The 13,082-nt window shown below is 32.3% G+C and overlaps 1 protein-coding gene across 2 annotated transcripts in view; it reads left to right on the forward strand.

Annotated features, from left to right (window-relative positions):
- Window positions 1-12,445, forward strand: part of LOC113110190 (ras-related protein Rab-3C-like) — a 74,114-nt gene extending 61,669 nt beyond the window's left edge. For both annotated transcript variants that reach the window (XM_026274234.1, XM_026274235.1), the window contains exons 3-5: window positions 3,444-3,562; window positions 7,528-7,652; window positions 9,052-12,445. In XM_026274234.1, coding sequence (XP_026130019.1) covers window positions 3,444-3,562; window positions 7,528-7,652; window positions 9,052-9,245 — 438 coding nt within the window. In that variant the 3' untranslated portion in view covers window positions 9,246-12,445. The remainder of the gene's footprint in view (window positions 1-3,443; window positions 3,563-7,527; window positions 7,653-9,051) is intronic.
- The last annotated feature ends 637 nt before the right edge of the window (window positions 12,446-13,082 follow it).

Consider the following 13,082-nt stretch of genomic DNA (forward strand, 5'->3'; position numbering starts at 1 on the left):
TAATTATTTAAAGCATTAATACATATGTTTGTCTTTTTATATATATTTTAAAATATACTTTATTTATGAACTTCTAAAGGTATATTTACTCATGCTTGATTTTTATTTTATTTTATAGTTGTTCATTTATTCATTTATTTTTTTAAATTTCATTTTAAAAGTGGGCCTGTTGCTTAAATTTTTTTATTTGATTGTAATAGTAATACATATCTTTTTATTTTAGATTTTATTTATATATATATATATATATATATATATATATATATATATATATATATATATATATATATATATATATATATATATATATGTATATGTATGTTATTGTTTAATTTTAAAAAAAAATTCTGATGCTGTGTTTTCTTATTTAACATGTTTGTTTAAATTAAAAGTTTAACATGTTTAACATTTAACATGTTTGTTTAAATTAAAAGTTTTTATTTATTTTATGTGTATTTGGCTGCTAAAGCTGCATTTTCTCATGATTTTATATAGAATAAAAAATATTAAGAATAGGGCTGTTAATTTAATATTATTTAATTATTTAAATTATTAAATTATTTTTTCATTTATTATTTATTTTACATTTTTTATTATTTAATAATTATTTAACCATTTATAATAGCCCTATAACTTTTTATTTGTATTCAGTTATTTTATTTTTTTAAGAATTATGTAGGACTAATTTTAAAATGCTGATTTAATTGCAGGATTTTATACTTCATTACATTTATTATTTGATTACTATTTATTAGCTTCTTTTTTCTGTTGTACGATATATTTTTTTGATTTACTGGTCTGTCAGAATAATGCAAATTATACATTTAATTAATTAATGATTCATTTGTTTGTTTAATTGATTGACAGGCATAATTTAAAGACTGTAGGAGTTATGTGTATGTTATGACAGTGAATCTGAGCATGTTTCTCTCTCTGGAGAGCTCATGGACGAATCTGACCAGCACCTGCTCAGGGGGCGACCGCATTTCGTTTGCTCTTATCAGCAGCTCTGTTTGCGGTAATTAGAGCCGTCCACTCAAGTGTGTGTGTGTGTGTGTGTGTCCAAACAGAAGCCTTTCACAGAGCCATAAAGAGACACTCAGAGCCCATTTTATAGTTGCTTGCGGTAGTAGATCATCATAAAGCCTCCTAATGGAGCCTGATGCTTCATTTTGTGGCTGTGTGTGTATGAATGTGTTTGCTTATCGGTCTCTGTGTGTGTGTTTGAGTGAGTAAGGTGTGTGATGACTCACTGGATCTGTGTGTGGCACACACGACCACACACATTGCTGGGCGAGCAGGATTCGGGTTTTGGCTTTGTTACGGTCCGCTGCACACTTGAGGTCAGTGTTAGTGGCCCATGGAAGACTATTTACAGTCCTTATGAACTCTTAATTTACTTAATTTATGGACATGTACATCTCCATCTTTTTGATTGATTAGTGTATATTATTGTAAAGATGGTCTCAGAATGTACTAACGTATTCCACCTCTAGAAACAAAATTATTATTCTTTTGTTTTTCTATTTTAAACAGCCTTTGTTATGCGTGATAACTTAAGGGGTTATTATAGACAAATAAATCTTAATTATTAAAATAATTACTTTATTTAATAAAGTGCACTTTAATCAAAGAAAAAACTGAAATTTATTTCAGTTGGTTTCCAATGAAACATTTCTCTTTTTAATTGAATTTAACTTTAAATAAAAATAAAATGTAAATAAAATTAATAAAAACTAGACATAATGAAAACTAATTTAAATGACAAAAAAACTTCATTTATTTCAGCTAGTTTCCCAGAAAAACTCTCTCTTTCATTTCATTTAAAAAAAAACATCATACAATAAAAAAATAATATAACAATGTAGTAAATGTTTAACTAAATAAAAATATAAAAATACAGTTAATAAAAAATATAATAGTATCTCAATTATACCAAAATAACAATTTAGTATCCTGCAATAATAATTATTATTACTACTATTTACCATGGTTTAATTTCTGTTTACTTAATTCAAATATTTGTAATTTAATGTTTGTGTTTTTGTGCAATTTTGTATAAAGCAGTTATTAAAATAATATATGACATTTTTATATCACAACATTAATTTGTGTTATCATGATTTTTTTCTGTTCTGTTATACTCATTTTGCTATAATTTTATGTTAAAGGGTTGAAACTGAGCTCATTATGATCTTATTAACATATAATCGCCCACTTTTACTTATCAATAGCCATTTAGTATTCAGCAACTTGAAGAACAACCATCATAAAAATACAACAATTCTGCTGTTTGTAATGCAAGAATCCTTGACTAACATTATAACTGGGCAGCTGGGAGAAATGACATGCTACAAAAGCATAAATACGAGCCTTTAAGGTCCACACTTGGCTCCGTTGCATCCTCCCACCGAGCGCACGCTACTGAAGCTTCCTGCCGAACTGCTCGATCGCCATGGTAACCCCTGGCAGGTCTCCGCTCTTCCTCCTGGGCCCTGCTAAATTTGGGAACAATCTGGAAGAAGTTAAATGTTAAATGACTCACCTTTATCACGCCTGCTGAAATGTTAAATTAATATTTAAATGATAAGAAATGCATGTATCTTCAATCAAACGTCAAATCTGCTTTGAGGTTCTTTATACAATAATTAACTTCACTGTAATCGCTGTCGAGTTTGCTTTGAAACCACTTCCACCTAGATATTGCTAGTGAATTTGGCAAAGTAACACATCGAATTAAATGTGACGTTTTAAAATAGAAAGTGAAATACTATGTGCTTGTAAACATACTCCAGTAACTCAAACTTTTTTGGTTTACAGTGTAAATTCTAGCAAAATATTATAGTTACTACTATGAAATCATAGTAAAGTAATAAAGAAGATTGATTCATATTTTAAATCCAGAGATGACAAGAGGACAATAGTAAGTTGTAATGTTAACTGAAATATTGTATTTTGGTGTAAACTATGATGAAAAGTGTAAAAGCCCATTTATGCCACATAATAAAAAATGAAAAAGGTATTTGTGACTTTTTATCTCACAATTCTGACTTTTTCTCTCCAAAATTCCAAATAGAAAATATATAAATGATAAATATTTTTTTAAATTAATACAATTGTTAAAATCTAATATTAAATGTATATTATTTATTTAGAAATAATAATAATAATAATAAATAATTTATATATATTTATATAAGATATACATTTATTAAATAATATTTGTTTTTATGAAATATAAATATAAAAGTAAATATAAACAGAATTCCTACTTTTCCCTTGCAATTGCAAGTTTATATCACACAAATCTGTTTATATCTCAAAAAAAAAAAAACTATTCTATTGCAGAAATAGGCTTCTATGAAAAAAAAAAAAAAAAAAAAAAAAAAGAGTTTTTGAATGCATGTCCAAACTAAGAAAGCTGTTTTGTGTGTATTTTCCAGGATACTGCCGGGCAGGAGAGATACCGCACCATCACCACGGCGTACTATCGTGGAGCCATGGGCTTCATCCTCATGTATGACATCACTAACGAGGATTCGTTTGGAGCGGTGCAGGACTGGTGAGTGACCCAGAGCCGTGTGGGAGGAGACCCCTGGACAAATCCTCACGGCCATACAGTGATCACGCAGGGCCGCTTCTGCAGCATTTGAAGTGTGTGTGTGTAACGTTAGCAGAACAAAAACTGCAGTGTTTAAGAGAAAGTGTGTGAATGTTATTGTTCCACTAACACAAGCGCTGTGAGTCTGAGAGCCTGAAGGAAAGAGAAAATGTTCAGAGAAATATCTCATTACACATCACCACGAGCTTCAGTGACTCATTGTTGGGGATAAATATAATAGCAGCAGGTTTTTACACAGAACTTTAAAGATGTCACCAACAAAACTGTTATACCCAAAGGATATTTTTTTTGTAATATAAAAAAAATTATTTGCAATGCCATTTTTTAATGACCACTATATGTGTGTGTATGTGTGTGTGTGTGTGTGTGTGTGTGTGTGCGCTCTTGTTTTTGTGTCATATCAGGACACAACTCCGTATAATGACATGGGTATGACACAGGTATTACAAGGAGAGGGTGACTTATGAGGACATAACCCATGTCCCCATTTTTCAAAACACTTATAAATCATACAGAATGAGTTTATTTGAGAAAGTAAAAATGCACAAAGTTTCCTGTGAGGGTTAGGGTTGGTGAAGGGCCATATAATATGCAGTTTGTACAGTATAAAAACCATTACACCTAGGGGATGAACCCACTTTTCACAAAAACAAACATGTGCGTGTGGGTGTGTGTGTGTGTGTGTATTAATTCTTTTGCATGTTTTTCCAAAGAAAACTAAATGTTGGTCCTGTAATGTAATGTTTAATATTTTGTTCTACTTAGTAATTCACATCGGCTTTAACTTATAAAATGTTGTGCTTCTGAGTGAAACAGAAAATTAAGTGGGAAATAATTGAAAGTAGGACATTATTAATTTTGATTCGTTTGGACCACGAAATGTAGGTCATGATATAATTAGTTAATATTATAATATTTTTAATACATAATTATTCATTTTTTTATGTAGATTAACAGTTTTTTTGTGTGTTTTTGTTAAGTATAGACGTGTTTTGGGGTAAAGAAAGTATTTATTTTGATGAGATATTATGAAAACAGTAAAGCTTTTATATATAATGCATTGTAAATGTAGTTTTAATGCATGAATTATGCCTTTTAATGTACCTTGTAATGCATTGTATGATCTCATTAATAATTACAACCACATTTATAATACATTTTAATACTTACCGTATCTATTTATTGTTGCACCTTTAGAAAATTAAAGCTCATGACAAAAAAACAATGTACATTATAAATACTTTATCATGCATTATAAACAAAGGCTTTAAGTGTTACCAAACCGACTTATTTTGAATATTTCATTCACAATCGGTTCAGTTTTGAATTCAGGTGGACTAAACGCTCTTCTGTGAGCAGTTAAAGAGACCTTAGAGGAAAAGTGAAGCAGTTAAAGAGACCTTAGAGGAAAAGTGGCATCACTGAGTCCTCAGGAATCCGTCTGGTTAATATTTAATAAGAGTCATTTAAATTTCTCTTAGTATTAAAGAGCAGTAGGGCTGGGTTCAGGGCTCTATTGATCGGCTCTGCTGGGCGTTCAGCTGGGGTCAGTGAGCAGAGGTTGATTTAATTAGCGTGAGAAGACAGACTAATGAACATCCTGATAGGAGGCTGAGGAACGGAAACAGGAATATAGCGGAGAAAGACGACCGGGGATCAGCTGCTGAGTCATTAAAACCACAAGAAGACTCGTCGTCTGAGCTTTATGACGTTATTAAGCAGAAATGAGACCTGAATTTAGTGAAAGGACAGAGCTTCGGAGGTAAATTTGCAGTTATACTGCTTCATCAGCAGATGTTATCTTCCTAAAGTAGAAATTTAATTCTGGCTCCATGTTGATGCTGATCTCTTCCTTAGAATCAAAGCAGACAAAAAAATTATAGATCTGGCACCATAAGAGTCTGTTATGAGCCAATGACTGCAAAAACACTTAACAAGAAGGATATCCTCATGAGGCTTGACATTCAGCTAAATATGGTTTGAAACCCTAACAATGCAATGTTCTAATAAGAATATATTACACTTTCTATTTATTTTATATAATTAAAAACATTAATAAAAATAAATAAATGTATCTACTAAAAATATGTTTTGATAATATACTAAATTAAATAAAAATATATATATATTATTAGTAATAAATAATGTTATTTACTATTTCTATTATTTTAATTGTAGTAATATTTATATTAATATTTATGTTAAATATTTATATTAATACATTGAATAAATAAATGCTATTTATGCTATAGAATGCAATATAATAATAATACCTTAACATATTTGTCTTTGTCAAAAATTTCCTGTCATCTATTTTCATTTCTTTTTTTTTCACTAAGCCTAATTGAAATGCATTTTGGGATTTGCTATTTATTTTAATGCTTATCTGAAGTGCTGAGAATTAAGAAAGAGCTAGAAATAAAGAAATGCTAAAGTCAATTATGACAAACCCCATAATAAAGAGCAGAATGTCCTCTCAAGTAGCTTCAAATAGATAAATATTAAAATAAATATATAAATAAAAAATAAGTTTTCTCAGAAGTGTTTATTTTTTTAATATTTGCATTTTATTTGTATTTATTTTTGTTTGTATTTAATCTAATTATGTAACTGTATTTAATGTAAATGTAACAAAAGATACTACACTGCCTTTTTATAGTAATTTGGCATGTAAGGTTGATTTAGCTTACTAGTTTAGTTTACTAGTAGCTATAACTCCCTGAATGATGAGTAGCCTGTAGTTCTGCAAGCTAAAGAGTTGAAGCACTAGTGACCATTTCTGTTATCGTCAGAATAGAGCTCACAGAAGAAACTGAGTCTGACGTTACTCAAGAGACGGCAGCTGCGGTCAGTGAACAGATACCTAATTAAACCAGACGTATGTGAAAACGCTGGGGAAACACAGAAACAACTCTTACCACGGTCTCTACGACATACATGAGCAAACACTGTAATGTGTCGTGGGCTTCAATCTGCACCAGCTGTCTGCTGTTGCTATGACACCAATACAAGCCTTTAAGACCTGAGATGTGTAGAAAACATCATTTGTAAACACTAACAGGTGATGTGCTTGCAGACGGGAAGATGGAGCCCTGCAAATGTGGAGGCTCAAACCTGCAGAAAAATACAAATAAATATCATAGTGAAAGAAATAAAGAAATGTTTAATCATTTTAAAAATAAATTTTAAAATGAGTCAATAAAAACAAAAATGTAATGATAATAATTATAAAAATAAATATAAATAGATTTTAAAAATAGGCGATTTGTTTGTAGACAAGAGGATGGAGACCTAAGCCTGTATAAATTTTAAATAAATAAATATTAAAATAAACAAATATGAAAATGTACAAAAATAAATGAAAGAATAACAAATTGAGTTAAAGAATAAAAATAATTGAATGATGTGTTTGCAGATGGGAAGATTTAGAAATTAAAAATAAATCATAATAAATATACAAATAATCAAATATGAAAAAATAAAAGAAAGAATAAAAAATAACGAAAAAATGTATCAAATAATTGGGCGATGTGTTTTCAGATAAAAAAAGGTGAAGCCATGTATGTATGGAGGCTAAAACTTATTACATTTAATCATTATTAAAATAATAATAAAATAAATAAAAATCATATAAATATAAAAGTTAAAAAATATACATAAAGTAAAAAAAAAATAATTATTATATTTGTTTTATTATTTTTCAATTATATATTTATTCATTTCTGCAGGTTTGGTCCTCCATGTGCATACAGTATATGGCAGTACATCAAGAAGAGTGGAAATAGGACATGCACGAATCGATGCAGCATGTTCTTGTCGTGGTGCTCACTCATTTGCATACCTGTATGTTGGCCATAATTGCATTGTGAGAGTTAATCCTAACATCCTTGCTTGTTTTTAACTAGGTCAACCCAGATAAAGACATACTCGTGGGACAACGCGCAGGTCATCCTGGCGGGAAATAAGTGTGACATGGAAGAGGAGAGGGTCGTGTCTTCAGATAGTGGCAGACTGCTGGCAGAGCAGCTGGGTAAGTTCACTCGTCCCAACCTCATCCCAAAAACTGAGTTTGATTCCTCCAGAGACCAATTAGAAACGTCTGGACCTGTGGAGCCAGTCAGGTGGGCAGCATGATTTCATTTGAACTAGTTCTGCTTCAAGACCCAGATTTTGCATCGGACATTAAATAGAGACTGAACAGTCTGTCATGTTTTTTTTTTTAGTTTAAATAGATTTATTCATGTTTTTTGAAGATGAAAGCGTGGCATGCAACCTACAAGATGGCTACAGATACATTTGCATCAAAATACAGATTTTAATTGGATGCATAACCTTTGACATCATCAACAAAGGATGGGAAGTGTGTTCTCCGTTTTTTTTTTAAGTTGTGCTCTATTGTTGATTGCATATTATTTGTCAAATGTATCTTTGTATTTTCCTTTTTTATCCATCCAAGCTGAACAGAAGCAGCATGTCTGCTCTTATATGAGCACTGTGATGGAATATATACCTTAGACATCTCATGTTTGCAAATCTTTACTGTGCATAAATTAGAACATATGCAGGGAATCACAGCTTTGAACTCGGGCGATAATTAAACTCATATAATTGGATGACACAAGAATGTGTGAACAGCTCAGACTAACACCGAACGGTGAAAATAGACAGACTTACTGCATGTTTGGTGTGAAAGAGGACATACCCTTGCCATTTTCAGACCATCAAATCAATTACATTTCATTAGGGATTGTCATGATTTGTAAAAGAGCATGTCACTGAAATGTCACTGAATTAAGATGCTCAACATAACTACTGTATACATATCCTAACCCTAACGTTGTGTGACATGTGCTTTATGTGAGATGCAGCAAACCACCATCATATGATGGCCACGTGTTACTAAAATAACAATGCCATTCTTTAATAAGGACAAAATACAATATATAATTATTATTGTTAATAGTAATACATGTTTAATTACTTATTACTTAATATCATTTTGTCTTGTTTTTCTGACATGATGGATTTGTTTTCACTAAGCTTGCAGAATTATGTTCTGGGATTGGTATTTATACTATATTATTATAGTATATAGTGTATATATAGTATTATTATATAGTATTTATTATATTATGATATTATATTATTTCTTGTTACATCAGTATTTAATTTATATTAGTTATATTAACTATTTATGTTTAACAAGTATATGCATATATTTAATAGATATAATACTTCATGAAAATCTGGGTTGTTTTTCTGCCATTTTGAATGTTTTCTTTTCTTTTCTATTTTTTGAAATGCATCTGGGATTGCCCTTCACCAATATCAATACCAGTCTTGATGAAGTGAGATATATGTAGAATATAACTTTCTCACTCGGTTTTCTGACATTTAAACTGTGCTTTGGTGTCGTTTCTGTCTTCCAGGTTTTGAATTTTTTGAAACGAGTGCCAAGGACAACATCAACGTGAAGCAGACCTTTGAGCGTCTGGTGGATATAATCTGTGACAAGATGTCGGAGAGTTTAGAGACTGACCCCGCCGTGACCACAGGAACCCAGGGAACGGCCCGGTTAACGGATAACCCTCCTCCACTACAGCAGCCCAACTGTGCCTGTTAGTGCTCAGTTTACATAGTAGCACAAGTGTGTGTGTGTAACACCTTTAGATAGATGCATATATCCTTTAATGTCATAGAATACAGGTGCTGGAACAACTTGAATCTGATCAGTGCATGTCAGGAGTCATGTGACTCTTTACACCCAGTGGAAACAAGCTGTCGTATGGATGCAGTCTTGATCAATGGCAAGCAGTTTTTCAGTGTTTTTAAAAAGTGGTATGGATAAACCTATGTTGCATTTCTTTGGTCATCAGTTTTTGGCATATTTGGCCTGCAACTCTGTTGCACCACAAGGAGGCGTTCAAACAGGACAAGTTCTTGTATTACAAAACCTAAAGTCCCAATGCAGGGTTCTTGAGACACTTTTTAAAATGATAAGATGCAGCGGCTAAAGACATCTGTCTTGGTGCATGTGAACAGACCAAACGAACCCAGAACGCAAGAATGAGTTGTGTACGATGGCTACTTTTGCCTGTTTTGTTCCAGCACCTTTGCACTAGAGTCACATCTGTTTATACGGTGCCTAATTCATACCGACACGTTCTTTACTGTCAATCAAAGTCCTAACGGTCTTTACAGCACTGTTATTGAGTTCATCAAGACTTCATCCACATTGCATGCAATAAACAAATAAAATTAGTTTTTTTATGATTAGGAGCTCAATCAAACTGACCTTTTACTAAACTCCACTTACATAGTTGCGAATAAATAAAAAATCTAATAAAAACGTAGTTATGAATTAGAGTAAACTGTGATTTTTTTTTTTTCAAATAGTTTTGGATGATTCTAAATTGACACATTTTAAATTTTCAAAAATTTAAATATAATTACATCATCACACAGGACTGTCCAGCAGCAGTGCTGATGTAGGATTGGCCAGATTTTGTTTTAGGGTGGGGCTTAGTGAAGGATCAGGTGCTCAAGGAAAAGGATCTTAATGGCAATGCAACAAAATTGCATTAATACACATAAACACACTCGTTTTGTAGGTCAGGAATTCATGCCATATTAATCAAAATGAAATTTCCCATCAGTGAAATGAGCTGCATATCTCTAGTCTGTGTATATGTGTACCGTAGATTATTAAAGATTATGTCATCTTTATGAATACATGACCTATCTAGTGTATATAGTTTTGTATATACCTCAGTCAGATTAATATAATATTGTGGATTTAAGTAGTTGTTGAATACAGGGAGGAAAATGTGCATTTAATGTTTCTATACAATTATTTCGATCGCCGTAAATGAATTAATGCTGACTAAGTGAAATATTTATCTATTTATTAAAAGCAAACAGACTTTAAAGTTAAAAAAAAAAGTAAATGTGCTTCATGAGCTGCGTGTGTCTGATAACGAAAAGTTCTTCTAGGTGAAGTGGATCTTGTATTTTTCCCCGAGCCCTTTTTTCTCCATTTCTCTTTTCTGTTTATCGCTGTCGTCGGTTGTTTTTCTCTGCTGGCTAAAAAGCTACCTTGTGGAGGATGTGATTTGCTGTCCCTGCTCTTATCTTGTTTGATGCTCATGGCCAGAGAGGATTCAGAGACTGTAGATGTTAGAAAGAAACCGCTTCACTGTTGCAGAGTCAGAGTTTGTGCTGAGTCCGGTCGAGGCTCGCTGGAGCTTGTCTTGTAAAATGATACAGCAATAGCCAAGAAAAATGTGTCGGCAGCTATTTTCAGGAGAAATTAGTCACTCATCAATATTTCATCCCACAAACCTTAAAAGACTTTGGCCATGGATGGAAGTTTTTTTTTTTTTTTTTTGAGTGTATATACAATTTTAAATATTGATTATTTTGGCCTGAAATATAACGTGACATGTTGCTGATCGGTTTCATGAAATTCATCTTCTAATTCAAGATGGTTTTATTTGTTTCTCGTCCCTAGAGATTGTCCAACTTTCAATGTGATGTATAAGTTAAAAAATGAAAACACAGCCCTTAAACTACATGGTGTGGTCTGTAGATGTGTGTGGTTTTTGTGAGCGTAGTACAAAAAAAAATTAAAAATGTTTTGCGGTCACAGACTGAATACGCCGGTCCATATATAGCTAATAGTTCATTGATGTGAATAAAGAAAATCAGTAAGAAACCAAACTTGTTTCCTCACCACAAGCTATGTTTAGCATCATCCCTGCATGAAATTGTATGGCATCTCTATTTAGATACCTTTATCTGTATAATCTTCTTTGTTCATTTATGCATCCCTCAGTATGTGGGGTGCAGTGGGCCAGCAAGTGCAATATTTCGAAACCCTATCTCTTGTATATAGTTGAATGACTGTGTGTGTGTGTGTGTGTGTGGGGAGCATCTTAATGTGCCATGCTGATTTTGCACACTATCGTTACCCATGTACGGATGATCGCTCTGCCTCAACTTTTGTGTTAAACTATCTTTGTGCTGACATTAAGACAATATACTGTGGAGTTACATCAGTATGTGAGTGTGTGTGTGTGTGTTGGTGTATATACTAGTATGGAGAAAAGTAAATGTTGATCTTGTTGCAAGTCATCTTTGTAGTTTTTCTTTGTGTGTAAATCTCATTCATTTAGCGCATGCATAGGGCTATATATCTGCAATCACTCTACTGCAGTAGTTTTACAATAGCTGTCATTTCAGGTGTACAGCATGCATAAAACAAGCTCAAAAGGGAGTGAGATTATCTAAATATACAAAAAGTACTTGTACTATAGTTCAGCTGGATATCAGATGGCAATGATTTCTGTGTCAAAAGATATTATTTTACCATGCTATGTCCCAAAAAAAACATGGTACTTTCTTGTTAGACAGTAAACATTTAAATTATTTATTTTCCTAATTTTATCAATAACACGTCAGATTTGCTTTTACCTCAAAGAGGAACTGTGCAATTTCCAAAGTCCCCTCAGAACATTAAAATGTTCATTTTAATTTTTCTAAATTAATCTGAGGCTTTAAGCTACTGTTCCCAAAATATGGAGATTTTATTTAAAATGTTGTGATTTTATTCAAAATAATTTATTTTTAAAAAGTGCTGATAAACTTTTGGTTTGTGTGGAAAAAAAAATCGTTGGACCTTACTTGTGATATCCTCAGTGATTTCTAATATTTTAGTTGAAGGAATCACTCTAGAGCTGGTTGTTCTATATGTGTGGCGTGTATGACAAAAGTGTATCAATTACTGTTGAAAATACCAATAAATATTCTTATTGTGTTGATATTTCAGTGCTCTTTTGCTGTATTTGTTCATTTTTTGTTCCAGGTGTCATGCTAAAAAAAATCATGAAAACTGCCCACTGTAATCACTTTTTGGCAAGTGTAAAACTGCATTTTATGGGTTTGGTTGGCCATTTATTTCAACAGGTAAAAATAACTGCATGAGCAATAATCTGTCAAATAAAACATTCATGAATGCAATCAAGTCATTTAGCTCGAGCAGTCCTTTTAACTTGTTGAAATACCTTTAAATGGCCAATAAAACCCATAAAATGCAGTTTTACACTTGCCAAAGAGTGATTACAGAGGGCAATCAGTTTTCGGCAGAAAATCAATTTTTGGCATGACACCAGAAATTATTGTTATTTTTTTAACACTTCCGGTCCTGTCATGCTGATTTTAAAGGTTCTCTTTCTAACATTTGTCTGGTATCTTACTATGGGAACACCCCAGGCATGACTGATTGAAACACTAATGACACCACGTCTGCCAACCACGGCAGACCAATCACTGCAGCGATCAGAGAGTCCCGCCTCCCTGTATATAAACCACAGCTACCTGCTGTCTCAGCATTCTTGCTCTCTTCCCTTTGGAAGATTTTTGGAAGCTGTCCTCAGCAGACATTTGTCCGGACTCTGAGAAA

This window comes from Carassius auratus, chromosome 10, assembly GCF_003368295.1.
Source record: "Carassius auratus strain Wakin chromosome 10, ASM336829v1, whole genome shotgun sequence".
Lineage (NCBI taxonomy): Eukaryota > Metazoa > Chordata > Actinopteri > Cypriniformes > Cyprinidae > Carassius > Carassius auratus.